The sequence below is a fragment of the Barbus barbus genome (genome assembly GCF_936440315.1).
Source record: "Barbus barbus genome assembly, chromosome: 40".
NCBI lineage: Eukaryota > Metazoa > Chordata > Actinopteri > Cypriniformes > Cyprinidae > Barbus > Barbus barbus.
Genome location: NC_136718.1, coordinates 6,579,960 through 6,599,249, shown reverse-complemented (window position 1 = coordinate 6,599,249; position 19,290 = coordinate 6,579,960). Strand labels below are relative to the sequence as shown.

General features: G+C 36.2%; 1 protein-coding gene across 5 annotated transcripts in view; it reads right to left on the bottom strand.

The window, feature by feature from the left end:
• LOC306860006 (neuron navigator 1-like) overlaps positions 1–19,290 on the bottom strand; it is a 105,490-nt gene that overhangs the window by 13,118 nt on the left and 73,082 nt on the right. For 4 of the 5 annotated variants that reach the window (XM_079401516.1, XM_079401517.1, XM_079401519.1 and 1 more), the window contains 9 exons: positions 13,112–13,877; positions 11,561–11,980; positions 7,215–7,256; positions 6,956–7,095; positions 5,491–5,670; positions 4,018–4,070; positions 3,133–3,156; positions 1,167–1,244; positions 641–724 (listed from right to left, as the gene is read on the bottom strand). In XM_079401516.1, the coding sequence (XP_079257642.1) occupies positions 641–724; positions 1,167–1,244; positions 3,133–3,156; positions 4,018–4,070; positions 5,491–5,670; positions 6,956–7,095; positions 7,215–7,256; positions 11,561–11,980; positions 13,112–13,877 (1,787 nt within the window). The remainder of the gene's footprint in view (positions 1–640; positions 725–1,166; positions 1,245–3,132; positions 3,157–4,017; positions 4,071–5,490; positions 5,671–6,955; positions 7,096–7,214; positions 7,257–11,560; positions 11,981–13,111; positions 13,878–19,290) is intronic. The other variant, XM_079401518.1, reaches the window with a different exon arrangement.

Below are 19,290 nucleotides of genomic sequence, written 5' to 3'. Positions count from 1 at the left end.
TAGCCAAAGGCATCATGAACTCCAAATTTTGGAGTATGGCACAGTAAATTAAAGCCAGCAACGCCCAACATCCATTTAGTCATAATTTGACCCACATTTGCTCTTTGGCTCTCTGTGAGGTTACATGTACTGATCTAAATATGGGCGGTAAAAGGACAGTTAAGGGGTAATATGTTCCAAATACATGGTCCAATAATATAAAAATACCCCCCCCCCCCCCCCCCCCCCAAAAAAAAAAAAACCCCGGTTTGCTTTTTTTTGTTTTTAAAACATGGTACTATACTGAAAGAAATGGTGTAGAGTTCACTTGAAACAATTTTGAAACAGAAATTATTAGAATATTTCAAAACTGAGTACAGAGAAATGTCAAGTAATGGGAAATTAAAGATGAAATTTTGAAGTAGAAAGAAAGAAAGACATATTTTCTTGTAAAACATTTTCTAATAATCTTTTGTGTCATTTATAACTTCAGAAAGGTTTGGTTTTGGTGCTCTAGTGTGAAGTCAGTAGTAGAGAAACTATATTGGTTTGGCAGATCAAGGATCCTGCTCCATCACGATATGAAAAGCTAATGCTCTAACTGTTACCAATAAGCCATACATGGTGGAAATTTTGTTTGTTTTAAGGATGAATATCGTACCTTCTGCTCAGCGCTGAAGGACAGGGTCTGGAGTCGAGAGGTCATGAGGGTCAGACTCTGTTCAAACGCTGCAACCAGGTTGGCCTATAGATTAAAAAAATAAAATCCATTGAATTGCATTATATGTGACCACCATATAATTATAGTAATATTAAATAAAGAGTGAATGTTTTAAAATATATATATATTTATGGGCTTTTTTATGCCTTTATTTGGACAGGACAGTGACAGGAAAGCATTGGGTGAAGAGAGAGGGGAGCGGGATCGGCAAAGGACCATGAGCCGGGGACGGTTTTCTATTTGAATGCATTGTAAAATATCATTTATTCCTGTGATGCAAAGCTGAATTTTCAACATCATTACTCCAGTCTTCAGTGTCACATGATCCTTCAGAAATCATTCATGATTACTGTCAATGTTGAAAAAATTGTTTTGTGGAAACTGAGTTTTTCAGGACTCTTTAATGAATAGACTGAATAGTTTACTGTACATACAAAATAGTATGCGTGTTCATATGTACACTTACATTAGCAGACAGCTGTGAGGTCAGATTGGCCACCTTCTCCTGTGAAGACTCCAGCTCCCTCCTCAGCTTACGGATTTGCTGCGAAGAACCGCACAAAGTTATTAACCAACATATAATTCAATGCTTAAAGCTGCATCAAATTTAAACGAATAGTTCACCCAAAAATGAGAATTATCTTTCTTCAGAATAACAGAAAGACATGTTAGGCTGTTCTTTTCCATACAATGATTGCAACTGAGGACTGTCAAGCTCCAAAAACGACAAAACAGGAAAGTAAAAATACCATACTTTTGAAGTACTCTGAAGTCCTATGATAGCTTTATATGAGAAATGGTCATTAATCGACTGAAAATGTTCTCCAATAAAGCTCTCATTTCTCATTTGTGCAGTTCATATGAGCTATTTTATATGGTCATTTTTGAGCTTGCCATTGAATAAAAAAAGAATAAAAACTTGTTCTGCTGATTGTCTGCTTTTGTGTTCCAGGAAAGAAACCAAATCATACATGATTGTCGTTACGGGATATTCCTAGTCATTGCAGGAGTAAATTATGACAATTTTCATTTTGGTGAACTATTCCTCTAATTATCACATTATTTACTTTGACATAAATGGATTTTTCCTAAATTACAGTGTTACAGTCAAACTGAACTGCTGAAGCCCCAGGAATTGAAGCTCACTGCAGCTGCTGGAAAACTGTGACAGATGATATTTAACACTCCCAATAGCAACTGTGTCTGTTTATATTATTTGGAACAGGCTTATAAACTCTATACATGCAACTGAAGACAACCGAAAGACAAATGGTGAGTATATTCACATACTATGAGGCACAGCAGACCAGAACATCACACACACACACACGGAGTAAAATCAGACTCACTTCAAGCCTTCAGGCTTGGAATGCAAAACTTCACCAAGTACACTTTTTGTCCATCTCTCTATGAGAGCTTTCGAAGTAACTTGGTGAGACACCTTCATTTTGCATCCATAGATCAAGTAGATGCATCACAAAACAGTGAAGGCCTTTTCCCATCAGGATATGAAACAATAGCACCACAATGATAATATACTAAAACTTAATTTATATAAGCCAAGTCTAAAAGATCAAGCAATTAAATAAATGTATATTAATTTATATTTTCTTATTTGTTTGGATGCTGAAGATTTTTTTGTATTTAAATTTCTATTAATAAGACAAATTTTGCAATTACAATTTTAATCCAGCAATTAAATGTATTTTTTATTCCGAATCAAGGTAAATTTTCTTAATTGTCTGGATGCTGAAAATTTGTTATTAGTTTTATTAATATAAATTAAAGATATTCAAGTTTCATATAAAATGACAAATATTTGGCAATTTATTGCAATATAAAATTTAATTCACCAATTGATGTTTTTTTTATTATTATTCTGAAGCAAGTTAATTCTCTTAATTGTTTAAATGCTCAATAAAATGTTTGGCCTTAATTTAGAAATAAATAAATAAATAAAAAATCTACATCAGTACAAATATTTTGAATGTGACAATTACATTTATTTTTTAATTATATAATATCTCATTTTTATTCTATTTTTATTATTTGGCATTTGTTTATTCCACCTGACATGAATAGGCCTTCACATTTTAGTTATGAAACACAGAACATGGAGGCAATTATAAATACCAACATGTGGCAAAGTGGTTAGCTACTGATTTCCTTGAGCCCAGAGACAGTCGGTCATGATTGAATGAAACACCACTTGACAAAAACACAGCAGAGGAATCTCATAACAGCCTTCTGAACAGCTAATGGCAGATAAAGGCTTTGAATCAGTGTGTTAGTTCGTTAGCTCCTAACATTAGCTGACTTCAGCTGTTATGATCTCTGAGAACATGTATGACAAAAAGAGGTTATTAATATGACTATCATTAACTTCTGAAAGACAGAGAGGGAAAATCAGAGAGAGAAAGACAGTCACTCACCTCGCCCTGCATTCTCTCCTCCGCCTGAGAGAAGCGCGGAAGAAAAGAACGACAGATAGACATTAAGACACTAAAGAAACAGTGATGAAAAAAACAGGAATACAAATGAAAAGGTCTAAAACAGGGCTGCACGATTTGGTCAATTTTTATGAAAAAGATTATGCTTTTGAACTGCAGCATAATAAAGATTTAATATCTCAGTGCAAAGACGTCAAAGCTAAATAAATAAATAAATAAATACACATAAGCGTGTTTACACTTGTTCTCTGCAAAGGAACCAATCTGAATTTGCTTTAAGCTTACCAAAAATTTCTGTGGGGGAAAAAAATCACATCATACACTAATGTATATATATATATATATATATATACACACACACATATATAGTTACATTAAACTTGATTTGAAAATAGACCAGATTTTAATTTAATTAATTCATTGTGCAGCCCTAAATAGTAATGGCATTAAATGCATTTTAATAAAGCACTGCTAAATTGTTTCACTATTTATATGCCACGTGGGTTACACAGCCGTGTATGATAAAAGTAGTATTAATTATGAGTGAATCAGTGAATGAAATGCATATCTGGCACATTTTTACTTTTTCATACTGTGGTGTGAATCTGTTTTTTTGTACAAAAACAGGTCTGTCCTTCATCCAAGTTGTAGCTCACATCAGCACCCAGTCATGTGCAGCAGTTCAAGTAACAGTTTCATTTCCAGTAAGGAAAGCAGAGAAAGCTTCTCTAGTGCTGTGAGGCTCCAATAAATCAGCAGGCGCAGACAGGCAGTTCCAGCTGAGCAGCAGGCTGCACTCGTGATAGTCTAGTGCTGTAACACACGTGTGTGGAGCTCTGGAGAGAAGAAAAGTGCTGGGATACTTACTGAGGAGTAGCTGGAGGAGGCATTAGACACCAGTGAGAGGACTGAGCCATGAACTGCAGGTGGACAGAGAGAGACAGAGAGAGAAAAACACACAAGTTTGAGCTTAAAAGCTAAATTTCAGCAAAATCTGATTATTTATTGTACCTATCCTGTGTTGTTTTTTCATTTGTTGAATCACATACAGTATAGTTTACATTTTAGCATACAATTAGAGTCCTTTTGTTTCAAGGCTTAAAGCGGTCCTATTATGCTCTTTTACAAAGTCTTGATTTTGTTTTGGGGGTGTACTAGAACATGCTCTCATGCTTGGTGGTTTGAAAATTGCATTATTTTTCACATAATTTACATTATTACAATACCTTTCTCCCCAGCCTGGCACAAACGGCCCGATTGGTTCCGGGTTTGATGAAGGCCCGCCTTCCGAAAAACTAAATGTGTTGTGATTGGTTAGCTGTCCCAGTGCGTTGTGATTGGTGAACAGCTTAGACGCCCCTTGCCCCGCCCCTTGCCAAAGCAGCAAGTTTGTCAATATTGCCAAATCAATTCAGACCCTGAGAATATTGAACAAGAGGATCGCGCAGAACCTTTGCATGCACGGATATTGCAAAACATATTAAAGTGGTAACGTTATTGTTTTTTTTTTGGCTAAATAACGTTTTAGATAGGATGTCAACAACATCTTAAAAATAACTGCATTTACTATGTACAGATAAATGCAACGGTAATATGTATTATGTTTATTGTTCTTTAATTCTAACATGAGTTGCAGTGAAACTGTTATACAGTTGAATTTATTTATACCATAGTCCCACAGACTTACACTATTTGTGGAGGCATATATATGCAAATTAATTCTCTTCCATCAGGAGGTGATGTTGGAGTGGGAGAGAGCGAGGTTTCTGCAGTAACGCTGTACACAAAGCAGTGCTCCGCTCACAAACACTGCTTTATCAGACATTATGGAAGATAAAATTAAAATGACATCCAAAATTTTCTGAAGACAGTCGATTTCCTTCGGATATACAGTGATATAAAAACACCCGCACCGGGTTTTGATTTTGAAACGTGCAGTGCTCAACCAAACGTTCTCCACACCCGCCAACCATTCCAATTTCCGTAGGCGGGATTTATTTTAATGATATTCTAATGGGCCACTTTGTGATTTCACAAACACCGGAAATCAACGCTGTAGTCCAAATGAGTCGTTTGTTGTAGTTCTTGAAAAAGGTAAACTAAATATCTCCCTTTGGAGTGGACTTTGAGAATTGTAACTTTGTAGATCTTTTTATGCCCAAACATACACACTACACACTGTCTAAAATTCAAAAAGTGAAAAAGCATAACAGGACCCCTTTAAGGCAACAATGCTAATATATTTGTTCCTTGTGCGATTCGAACTTGCAACCTTTACCAGTCCAGATATTTCATCAGTACTCCCCATGTAGACTGTACTATATGAATCCAGAGTCTCACCGTCATCGCCGGCGTCTCTGTCTCTGAAGGAGCCGGATCGGATCATGCTCTTGGGCCGCTCGGCGAGCGATAAAGTGCTGCCCAGTGGAGAGGCCTGATACAGCTCAAAACTGGCCTCATGAGTGGGGATGCTGTTGGATCTGGTCATTCTTGGCGTTCCTGAGATGGGACTGGGTGCTACTGCACATAACAGACAGCAGAGGGAGCCAGACGTTATATATGATGTAAAACAGATAAAGGTGCCCAGCACACTGCATACTGCCTGACACTGACAAAGACAAATGCTTAAAATGCAAATATAAATATAAAATAAACATACAAATATAACATAAAAAATATCAATTAATTCTGATTAATATATTTAAATTTATGGAAGTTAAAAGCATTCTAGATGTTGTTTAATGCTGTCTAAATATATTAAAATGCTTTTTACAAGCATTTTAGAAAAAAGAAACAAAACAAAAAAACAAACAGAAATATTTACAAGTATTATATATATATATATATATATATATATATATATATATATATATATATATATATATATATATATATATATATATATATATATATATATATATAAACCCTTCATAATTTATTGTTATAAATAAAAAAAACAACAGCCAGTAATTTGTTTCACTCAGAAATATATTTCAAATTATTGAAGTTAAATGCATTCTAAATGTTGTTTATTTCTGTCTTTATAATATAAATTATTTCAAATATTTTTCGTTAAAAGAGTGTAAAAATGTGTGAGAAACTTTAAAATAAACCATATTTTTACAGCGATCACATTCCTAATGCATTTGTGTAATGTATGCTAATTATATATTTACTTTGTATTTCTAAAATATTTTCTAAAATATAAATCTATTTATCTTCTAAAATATAAAGTATTTTATAAAAGACTATGTTCATAAATTCATGAATACATAAATACTCATTAATTCTGTTCAACTCATTATATATTATAGAAATTACTGTATATATATATATATATATATATATATGAATTTAAATATTCATAATTTATTCATAAATAAAAGTATCCATTAATTCTTCTTCTCTCATAATTATGAAAGTTAACAGTGTTCTAAAAGATGAACGTATATATTTTACATTTCTACAAAAAATATTTTATTTTCATAATTATATTTATAACGTTTTAAAAAAGTAAATAAAAGTATTTTATATAAAAATATTTTAATTAATAAATAGTCGTTAATTCTGTCTCATATAGAAAAAATATATTTAAAATTATGGAAGTTGTTTAGTAAATGTTGTTTTATACTGTGTTTAAAATATATGTTCTTTAGAATATTATTGGTTAAAAATAAATTTGAAAAGAAACCATATTTTTACAGCGATCAAACTCACTGAAATTAATAATCAATTATCCATCTTGAGAATGTTCCAGAAACGCTCAGTCATCAGAGTTGAGACTCTGAAGTGTTCAGTCACTTACTGATGCTCGTCAGTGATGTTTTTCCTGTCAGTATGGGTGAAGGGAACTGCGGCGGGCTGTTGGTCTCAGTCAGGCTCACTATAGTGTGCGAGTGTCGTCTCTCTTTGCTGTCCTCCTCAGCCTGCGAAGAGATGTGCTGGCTGATGGGACATGAGGGTGCACCGTTAGTTCATGGATTTACTACAACAGATCAAACCGTTTGCCCCATCAGGAGGAACACCATCATGAAGCAGTGGAGGTGAAGTGAAATGATAAGTACCTTAAGCCTTTCTTTGGGAGAGTATTTCTGTCCCTTTGTGAGCTGAAAAAAAAAGAGAGAGAATAAGAAACGAGAAAGTGAGAAATAGAGCATTATTCAAATGACAGGACACTTATGCATGGAAATGAAGAGATCAGACTCCAAAAATAGATCACAGTAATTTGTAAAGCAAAATGAGCAATTAGTAGTTCAGTCAGAGGGATTATTAGCAGAGATATAATCACAGTGTTAACATAATAGGCAATTGTTCTGCTTTGATTTTCAGGTGGATGTGAACCGAGTGCAAATGTGCTGTAAGAAGATCAAGAAGCTAAATATTAAACTTCGGTGTGTACCATAAGAATGACTGTGACTGATAATCACTGAGGGAAGGTGTGCTGTTAAGTGATCTGACATGATTCTTGCTTGGTAGACAACAAAACATAAAAAATCTGCATAGAGTTACATTTAAAAGTGCAGTATGTAAAATTGATAGCTAGTGGTTGAAATGGGTAATGCATTCTAAATTCAAAACATTGGAGAGAGTTGCTTCTCCTCAGACTCAATGCTCACGTGGGTTGCCAGATTGAGGACACGCAACAGAAACACAAATGATAATAATATGCCTCTGGTCATAGAGTTTTTTAGATGGATGCCGAGGCTTTTTAGGTCGGGTAAAATCTGTGATCTCTGAACCAGTTTGTTTGCTGGCTTCCATGGCTGCAATACGCAGCGTTTTCCACCAACTGGTGACCCGGGGTGTCGAAATCCAGTTGGGTAAATTGGCAGTGGGCGGAGTCACATAGACCAAAACAAAAGTGGGTTAAGTTGGTCTGCCAACTTCGATTAACAGGAAAAGAAGATGCTCAAATATGCATGTGACACACAAGAAACATTGAGGTCAGTTCCAGCGCTTCATACAACATTTACTTTTATCTGCCGTCAGATTATCTGAGACGCCGTTGTTATAGCGCGTTGCTATAGGTTGCGTCTTGATTTGGTCTTAACTGACAGACTGGCATTCTGACAGCGCAAGCTTCATGCTTTCTAACCTTATCTCCACTTTATGTTGCAATTGTTCATTTAAATTACAAGAAGTTTATATAAGTAGTCCCATGTAAAAGTCTATTTACAATGTCTACCATTATAACACGTTTACATCTGCCAATGTCTGTACACAATGTGTGTGTGTGTGTGTGTATATATATATATATATATATATATATACACACACACATAGAGAGAGAGTGTGCATCTAATATATATATTTGTATGCATATATGTATATACATATGCAGAGAAACAGCACTGTGAAGAACAACTTCTCTGGACACACAGGACAGCCCTGAGTGAGATTTGAGGAATACATCATCAAACTCTTATGGTCACTAGACACAGATATAGCTGAGTCTTCATTAATAACTCCCCAGTGAAGAAACGATCAGAGCTGTGATGGAGGGAGATGAGCCGCTGAATTGAAACGTTATTAAAGTCAATGTGAATTAAACAAATGGGAGATTTCCTGGCTCTTGAGCCTCATTAGCCTTCAGCTCTGTGGCAGCCTGCACCGCGGCCCAATATAAATAATGAGCAAGATTAATGCCGTGAGCTATCGTCCAGTTTAATATGACTAAGCAAGTGTTAACAAAATTTGTGGTGGTTTTTATAAAGGAAGCCACATAAAAACAGAGAGGTCATGTGTGGCAGAGAGCTGCATGAACCTTGTAGTGAAAATAACCTCGGTATAACAGGAAGAGTGAGCTGCTTTTAGATGTTTCCACTGGCACACCCAGTGATGAGCTGCTGCTTTGAACACACCACAGAATATGTTCGTGTTGGTCATGTATGTGGAAGGGCTGCTGTTTTAGGCCAGAGACAGGAAATGACCACGGTTACTGATGAATTCATAAAAGACATAATTTGGTTTGTTTCTAATTTTTGGTTCTAAATGTAATATATGTTCATCCACATATATAATATATATGGATGATTCTTAATAAAAAAAAATACAAAAATGTATTTTAGTTTTAAAGGACAGAATATATATATATATATATATATATCATAATTAAATTAAGGAATAAATTAGGAAGTGTAATTAATTCCTAGATTTTTACTTTCCCCTGCATGTATGTATGTTTATCATATCTATCTAGTATATATATATTATATATATACAGTGGTGTGAAAATGTGTTGGCCTGATTTTAATTTTTTTTGCATGTTTGTCACACTTTAATGTTTCAGATCAAACTAATTTAAATATTAATCAAAGATAACACAAGTAAACACAACATGCAGTTTTTAAATGAAGAGTTTTTTATTATGAAGGGAAAACAAAATCCAAACCCACATGGCCCTGTGTGAAAAAGTGCTTGCCCCCTAAACCTAATAACTGGTTGGGCCACCCTTAGCAGCAACAACTGCAATCAAGCGTTTGCGATAACTTGCAATGAGCCTGTTACAGCGCTGTGGAGGAATTTTGGCCCACTCATCTTGGCAGAATTGTTGTAATTCAGCCACATTGGAGGGTTTTCGAGCATGAACCGCCTTTTTAAGGTCATGCCACAGCATCTCAATAGGATTCAGGTCAGGACTTTGACTAGGCCACTCCAAAATCTTCATTTTGTTTTTCTTCAGCCATTCAGAGGTGGATTTGCTGGTGTGTTTTGGATCATTGTCCTGCTGCAGAACCTAAGTTCGCTTCAGCTTGAGGTCACGAACAGATGGCCGGACATTGTCCTTCAGGATTTTTTGGTAGACAGCTGAATTCATGGTTTTATTTATCACAGCAAGTCTTCCAGGTCCTGAAGCAGCAAAACAGCCCCAGACCATCACACTACCACCACCATATTTTACTGTTGGTATGATGTTCTTTTTCTGAAATACTGTGTTACTTTTACGCCAGTGCTCAGCAGTGGTTTTCATCTTGGAGCTCTTCCATGCAGGCCATTTTTGCACAGTTTCTTTCTTATGGTGGAGTCATGAACACTGACCTTAACTGAGGCAAGTGAGGCCTGCAGTTCTTTAGATGTTGTTGTGGGGTCTTTTGTGACCTCTTGGATGAGTCGTCGCTGCGCTCTTGGGGTAATTTTGGTCGGCCGGCCACTCCTGGGAAGGTTCACCACTGTTTTGGCCATTTGTGGATAATGGCTCTCACTGTGGTTCACTGGAGTCCCAAAGCTTTAGAAATGGCTTTATAACCTTTTCCAGACTGATAGATCTCAATTACTTTCTCATTTGTTCTTGAATTTCTTTGGATCTCAACATGATGTGTAGCTTTTGATGATCTTTTGGTCTACTTCACTTTGTCAGGCAGGTCCTATTTAAGTGATTTCTTGATTGCGAACAGGTGTGGCAGTAATCAGGCCTGGGTGTGGCTAGAGAAACTGAACTCAGGTGTGATAGACCACAGTTATGTTTTAACGGGGGGGGGTATTTTCCCTTCATAAAAAAACTATTTGTTATCTTTGATTAATATCTACATTTGTTTGATCTGAAACATTAAAGTGTGACAAACATGCAAACAAATAAAAAATCAGGAAGGGGGCCAACACTTTTTCACACCACTGTAAAAAAAATATATATATATTTATAGTGTATCATATGAAAGCTATTTATTGTTGAAATTAAAATATGAATATAATAAAACAATGACTTAATAATAGTTGTCATCTTGTTACTTTCTAATGTTTTATTAAATAAATATAACTTATGATTAGATAACTTATGGTATAATGAATGATTAGAAACAAGCCATATGAAGGCTATTATGAAAATTACAATGTAAAAAAATATTATATTATATTATGTTTTTGTGGCTTTTAATCCATGTTAATTATCAAGCATGAGGGGGAGATCGGATTTTTGATTTTGAAAATATTAGTGCTGTCAAACGATTAATCGCGATTAATCGCATCCAAAATAAATGTTTTTGTTTACATTATATACGTGTATGTGCTGTGTATATTTATTATGTCTATATAAATACACATACATACCGTATATATTTGGAAAATATTTACGTTTATACATTTATATATTTATTTTATGATATTTTATATTATAATATATTTAATATTTAAACATAAAATTTTTCTTAAATATATACATGCAAATGATTGCATTTATATATACATAATAAATATACACAGCACACACACATATATAATGTAAACAAAAACTTTTATTTTGGATGCGATTAATCGCGATTAATCATTTCACAGCACTAGAAAAAATATAATTACAACACTGAGTGGAACAAGAGTCATTAAAAATGTTTAGTCCATTTTCCTTCAAATCTGAAATGGTGTAAGCAAATTTTTACAGTGTTTAGCAGTAGACTAGCATAGCTCAAGTGAGCCTCACCTGTCTGTCATGAGCGTGAGCGAGACCCTGCTTCCTGTCGACCAGCCACCATCTGTCCCTCTGTCCTCATGCCTGGGCCTGGGCTCCATCATGCCGCCCCCAGCTGGAGACACACTCATCTGCAGAGACAAGGACTCCATGCTACGGTGCAGCCCAGAGAGGCGGGGGTAGAGCGAGGGAGAGCCGCTTCCAGCCACGGTGGCGCTGGAGAAGCACTCAGAGGAGTTGACGTTGAGGATGGGAGCCGGGCTGGGTGTCAGACAGTTTGTGCTGCTAATTCCTGATAGTTCTTGTAATTTGGAGAAGGGCGGCACTTTGGGAGGAAGCTGGTCCTCCACGTCAACTATCCCACAGTCCAGGCTGCTGGAGTTGACCTTGTCCAGGTGAGCAGGTTTGGGCAGAGATCTGGCACTGGAGGGCCTGTGAATGCCATGATACACAGATGAGTTCAAAACCAGACGCACAAATAACTCACACAATAAAAATGTCAATGGCGAAAATAAACACAAAAAAACACAAAATATATGGCTGATTTTTAAATGAATAAATAAATAAAATTAAAAAATAAAGTACAGATTATACCACATTTCAACTTTTGATTGTAATTAAAGAGAGATATTTCACTAATTTTTAAGCGTGCTTAAAGCTACTTTATTACTTTTTTTTTAATCAAGAAAATCAGGGTTTTTGACAACTGAGTTGTTTCAATAACATGCTTGTTATATAATTTGTTATATGGTTACATTATATTAGTTATATCAATAATATATATGGTTATCATGGAAAAGGTGACATGGGTGCACATCTCTACTACAGCAACATACCGTTTAAAGAATGAATTAATAGAAAATACCTTAATAAGTATGATTATAAAATATTATGATATTAAAATTATTATTTCCAGTAATATTTCAGTATTATTTAAATATTCTCCATTTTTATTTTAATTTCAGTTCAGGTTTTAGTAATGTTATGTGTTTTTGTCATGTTTTTAAAATGTCTAATAAGTTTTTTTGTTTGTTTTTATTTTTTTTATTTTTTTTTAGTTTTCAGGTTCAGTAATTTTATTCAAGTAATAATTAAAGTAATCCATAATTCAATTAATTTAAGTAACATTTTGAACATTTCTCATTTAAGTGTTTTAAGGTTTTCATTTAATATTTATATTTTATTTTTATTTCAATTACTGAAAACAGTTAACAGTTTTTCAGTTAACAATGATAAAACTGGTTGATACCCAAATGGGGAAATAAATAAATAAAAAAAAATTGTTTTTTTTTCTTCAAAAACTGCAAAATGTTACATAGTTTCAAAAATCCACATATTTAAAAAAAAAACTAAACAAAACATAAGAACCTTATTACAGGACACTGAATAAGTGTTTTAGTATAGATTAATCATTTTTGAATCATTTTGCTACATTTCTAGTCAATTTCAAATCATTTCTCTGTCCTTTTTGAAAGAACAACACTGTGTGAATGTGAAAAACCACAGCCAATCAGAGCAGATGTGAGGTTTAATAAACAGCTATGTGGAGGAGGTTCGTCTCACCTCTGAGAGTTGGGAGAGGGCAGCTCTGAATATTTGCCCAGGCTGGATGGCTGCCGAAGCCCCAGTAGTTTGGAAGGAGGCTCCAGCGCACTCTGTGTTGGTGTCAATGTGCTGTTCTTTAGCAGGCCGCCTCCGCCGCACTCAGAATCAGACACCACCGCCTTGGCTTTGGCCTTCTCCTTCTCCCGGTCCGTCTGGTTGACCGGAGCGCACACTCCAGTACTGGCCCGATGGGAGCTCTTCACACTGCCTGGTTCCTTCAGTCTGGATGGGGCGGGGACTGTTTTTAGGCCCTGCAGACCAGTGTCCATGTTGCTGCTGACGGGACGAGCGCCCGGCCGCCCTCCCGTCAGACTCAAAGTGCTGGACTTGGCGGGTCTCGGGAGACTACGGTACTGGATGTTGTTCCGAACTGTGAAACCTTGATCACAGTTCGACACGTCAAGACTGGTCTTGCGTCCTCCACCTACCCCACCGGCAGAGGGTTTCACTGGGATACCAGAGGTTTTAGGAGTTTTGTTGACAATCACAGAGTTTTCGGAGATGGTGTTTCCACTAGTTGTTAGCACAGTGGCAGTCCCGGTAGTTGGAATGGTTTTCTTGTAGCCGAAGGAATTAGCCGTGCCGGCTGAGGGACGGACGAGACCAGAGGGAGGCTTTCTGTGCTCACCACGATCTTTCCCTGCATCCGAACTGGAGCGCTGTAAGCCTGATGATTTCACTGCCATTTTGGCTTTATCCACGACTCGCTGATCGTTCTTTGGAACTGCAAGCAGAAAAATAGACACAATCAGACATGAGATTGATTTACAGTATTGATTTACAGTAATCACCCATAAGTTAAAAACCACATCTCAAAACACCTTTGTAACCATAAAGCAACCACTGATCAGCCACAAAGACATCATATCAAACACTCAGAACACAGATGAGTTTTGCACCATTCATATTTTCTTCAGATAATTAATCTAGTTCACTAAATAAATTTTTCTCTGAGGAGATTGTGCAAGCTTTCTTAGGAAAGACAGATTAATGCAACCTCTAACCACATCCAGCTTTAAGTAAGCTTTTACATTTCATTTAACACCACAATGTATATGCAACACATACACAAACACACACACACACACACACACACACACCAACAGATGCACAAGTCCTCTTCATTAGAATAATGCAGTATATGGACACAATCCATCATGAGGTAAATTACTTTCCTACTTATACTGCTGACTTCAATTCACTCAGCTGTAACAGCCTGCTTGAATATTTAAGACGTTTACTTAAACCGAGGACCCTTGAAGTCACAGAGCAATTTAAGAAATAAAGGGAGTGGGTACGGCACAACTGTTACAGTACTGACAACATGGAATGGGTGAACTTGTAAAGCCCACCCTGACGGCCATCTGGATCCTCTCAGAGATATTTATAAATATGCAGCCAAAACGAGGCCAAAACACTAGCGCAATCGTGACTCGATCTCCGGGCGAATGAGAAAACACACATACAGAAGATTGTTCGCAAACTTGAAAATTGGCTTTACTATAACAATGTCACCCACGGTATGCGAAAACACATTGCTGGAGTAACTTAAGCATTTAAACGGCTCAATTAGCATAACAAATAAAAATAGTGTAATTGCAAAACACGGCATGTATTTCGTCTGTCACGAGGTGCTGTAATTCACACCGCTGCCACCCAGGACGATGGCCAACACAAGTAAATACAGCTGACATCAACTTGAGATGGAGATTAGATGTGAAAAGAAATATGTTGAGTTGGAATAATGTAGGCCATTAGCAGACGATGACTGGATTAAATGCTAGAATGATCGTATCAAAGGATACAAGGGGGAAAGACACATTTGTTACACGTTTGCAGGCTTGTACAACAAAATATATACTTTGCGTTAATCATGGTCTTATTATACAAGACTGTGTTTTAGAATAACAACATGTCAGTGCCTTGCCCCCCCCGCAAATAAGAATAAGGCCACACACATCTCCTGAATATACCAAGCGCTTTATCTTGGAAACAAGCCAAAATATCCTGACCTGCATCTGCATACTTTAACTTCATAAACTGGATACGTCGACTTTATGAGTCGAGCCCAAACAACAACCTAAAGTCGCTTAATAAGCAGTGCTTATAATAAATGGACATGGCAACCCTTGTACATGGCACTGTGCAAAACACAGTGGCTCTGTCTACAATGGTTTAGTTAAAATCACCGAACGTAATGAGTCTGTTTTCTGTAATATTACTTTGATCAAAAATTGCAGATAGACACCAAAATATTGCTATGGTTGCCATGATGTCATTCATCGCAATTTAGGGGATTCACTCCTGTATTAAATGTGGTTGTGACTCCTGAAACCTTACAGTACGTGGCCTATTCTGAAGTAAAGCCTAAAGTATACTTCTGCTTTAAAGTGAACACTTATTGCACAGCCAAACACATAGCCTAAGCATATACTTTGTTTGATAGGTTGCATGAAAACAGGTGCTTCGTACATGCGCACTAATAATTTTCCTTCCCTTACACAAGCACTTGTCAAAGCAGTAATTTTTGTCATCCTGTTTTTCAACTGTGACACAACAGTCACGTACGAAATTGTATTTAAAGGAGGAAAAATCTGAGTAAAAACATACTAAAATGTTTTATTCATTCAGTTACCCTTTTCTCTAGTCTTGTGTAGCCAGACCTTCAGACAAACAGCAAATGGTCTGGGAAACGAGGCCATATGACTGACAGGTAAAGCAACCAATCACATTTCACTTTGTGCCGCATCATGTTTAGGGATGTGGAAATGTTGGCACAATAACAGATCGGTTAGTAAAACTTTTGGACGTATTCTAATAAAGAGCCTATGCCACAAACTTTACAGCTTTCTTCTTTCTTTGTTTCCAGGCAGAACGTTAAAGAACGAAACACACACATCTCCTGAAAATACTGGAGTTATACTATGGAGGCTTTCTTTAAATGTTCTTTATTTATTTGATTCCTCAGTGTTTGCTAAACGTTCTGGTGTAGCCTATGCCATGCCTCGTCTTATTCATTTATGTTAATTATATTATATAAGTTAGTTTGTAGCGTACCGTTTTATTATTTGTACTTTTTAGGCTTGCTGTGATAGACGTGTTGGCGGTGATACCGGTGTTAAGCCGCAACACCGATTACATCACTTGCCCACCGCAGCATCGTCCCCCACCGTCGTTTAGATTTTTTTATAGTAATAAAATGAATTTAGTTCAGTTAGAGGACACTACAATTAAAACTGAACTCAGATCACAGATCAGATTTCATTTATCTCGTGAGGAGAGTGAATCGAGCTGATTGACAAGAAGAGCGAGGTGAAAAAGACAAGACAATGGCAGAAGAGTTTCAAAACGAAATGTAAAAGCGCCCGTTTTAAAAATATTTTGGATTTTGAAAAGCCTGTTGACTTCTGCCATTAATCTACGTGATAATGGAAGTTTTTTAAACATTCGTTTCTCATTTATTTGGTTCCACAATATTTGCTGAATTTTATTTATTTATTTTTTTTCATTATTTAGCATCAAGGTGTGTGCCGTCCGTGCCTCCAAACATTCTTATTCGTTTTGCTAATAAACGTTCAACATTTCATAATTATTTGTTGCATTTCTCATTCTTTACTGATTTTTAATTTTGTATACCTATTTAAACTTGTGTAAGTTATTTGTTGTTTTATATTAGGCATAGCATGGTGTATTTGTATTCATTTTGTTAATAAAAGTTCCATGTTCTACGTTGTATTTTGTTGTTGCTTGAATTGAATTCAAGCAATACCGAACTGCTGCTAATTTAAAAGTGAAAGTAAAATGCGCACAATGCTTTTAATACGCTATTTAAGTGAAGGAAAGTGAGGGAAAGAGGGAAAACTCAAACAAACTAAAAACAAACAACTGCTTGATACGAACCGCCGCAAATTTAAAAGTGAAAGTAAAATGTGCACGGTGCTTTTTCAAAGGCTATTTAAAAGTGAAGGAAAGTGAGGGAAAGAGGGAAAACTCGAACTAAAAGCAAACAACGGCTTAAACTGGAAGAGACTTGAACTTGAACTGAGGTGGAATAACGATCTGTCACGTCACATTTAAAAGCGTCAAACGGCATTCATTGTTTGTATTTCGTGATAGAATGTACAGGATTTGAAAGCTGAGAGTTTGTTTCTTATCAGAAGAAAGAAAGCACAGAACTCTTTGTGATTATTGGATGCCTGCTTAATGTAGCTTTTTTTTAACTGTTAATGCATTATTGTCACGTTAATTTTGACAGCCCTAAATTCAACAGAGATTTCTTCACTCACAGTATGAGTTGCAGTCTGACACGCTTTTCTGCTGCCTTTTGGTTGACAGGATATAATCGGCCCTGATCATCGGCTGATTTTGAATAAATTTATTTTATCGGCCGATACCGATTGTTGGCCAATACATCGGTGCATCTCTACTATTTACAGTTGCATGCTTCACAAGTGACTTCTGTAAATGAGTCAGCGCATTGAAGTGATTCATTCACTTGAATGATTCATTCTTAAACACTGATTCGTTCTTAAATACAGGGCCCTTTTACCACAGCCCAGAAAATCCAGGAGATCAGCTTGCGCTGCAGCTATGAGATTGATCAGTCAGAGAGAATTATTATCACTCTGTCTGAGGAATAAGATCCCATAAATAAGATTGATCGGTTTACTTCACCCCCAGTTTATGAGAGGCTGTATTTCATACACATCTTGCATGACAGGGATTGAGGTTTCCAATTCTCTAACTATATTTTCAAATATGGAATATTTGCGATCCAATTCCAGTGGATGATAAATCATAAAGACAACACTGAGTAAACCTGGAACTAATTCGCTCTGTTACAATATGAGAATATAATCATGTTTTTCCAGTGCCATCTTGTGCGTTCAGTCTGTCCAATCAAAGTGTCTGTCCACAGGGAGAGGCAGATACCGCTGACACAGACGTTTGGCTTGCCGGTCGGTAACATCTACACACTCGCTGAAAGACTAATGACTGCTTCTGTGCTCCACTGTCTCGGGGACAAACCACTCCACTCAAGCATTCAGCCAGTTTTCACAGTTCTGCCAGCATCTAGTTTGGCTGACAATGACTTAGGGACCTGCATGTGCATTCTTTTTTTCTGTGGATTTGAGAACTGGCTCTAATGGAAGCTCATTTCTGCCACATAATAAAAAAAAAAAAAAGAAAAAGGTAAATGCAACTGTTTATCTCACAATTCTGACTTTTTCTTGCAATTCTGAGAAAATTTTGAAATATAAGATAAAAAAATTAGTAATTGCGAGAAGTCAGATTTGTGTGAGGAAAAAGCCACTTTTTTGATCCACTGCTGAATGAATGAATGCATAATGTCAGAATTGTGAGATATACACAGAATTGTGAGATTTAAACTTGGAATTTTGAGAAGTAAATTCTGAGTTTCGATCTTGCAATTCTGAGAAAAAAAGTCAGAATTGTGAGATCTAAACTCAGAATTCCAAAAATGTGAGATTAAAAATTGCAAATCTGTTTTTTTTTTATTATTCCATGGGAGATACAAGCTTCCATAGGTTTTTATTCAAATTTTTTACATGAGATGAATTTAATGAAATGTGATAAACAAGAAGTACTTATGAGCTGTTCTTTTTTAAGAGAGTTCACCCAAAAAATTAAAATTCTGTCATTAATTACTCACCCTCATGTCGTGCCAAACCCGGAAGACCTCCGTTCATCTTCGGAACACAAATTAAGATATTTTTGATGAAATCCGAGAGCTTTCTGACCCTGCATAGACAGCGACGCAACTGACTCGTTCAAGGCCCAGAAACGTAGTAAGGGCATCGTTAAAATAGTCCATGCGACATCAGCAGTTCAACCATAATGTTATGAAGCTGTGAGAATACTTTTTGTGTGCAAAGAAAACAAAAATAATGACTTTATTCAACAATTTCTTCTCTTCCGTGTCAGTATTCAACGCTTGTTCACAAGGGTACCACAACACATGCGTACAAAAAGTATTTTTCTTTGTGCACAAAAAGTATTCTCTTAGCTTCATAAAAAATGGTGGAACCACTGATGTCACATGGACTATTTTAACAATGTCCTTACTACCTTTCTGAGCCTTGAACGTGGTAGTTGCATTGCTGTCTATGGAGTGT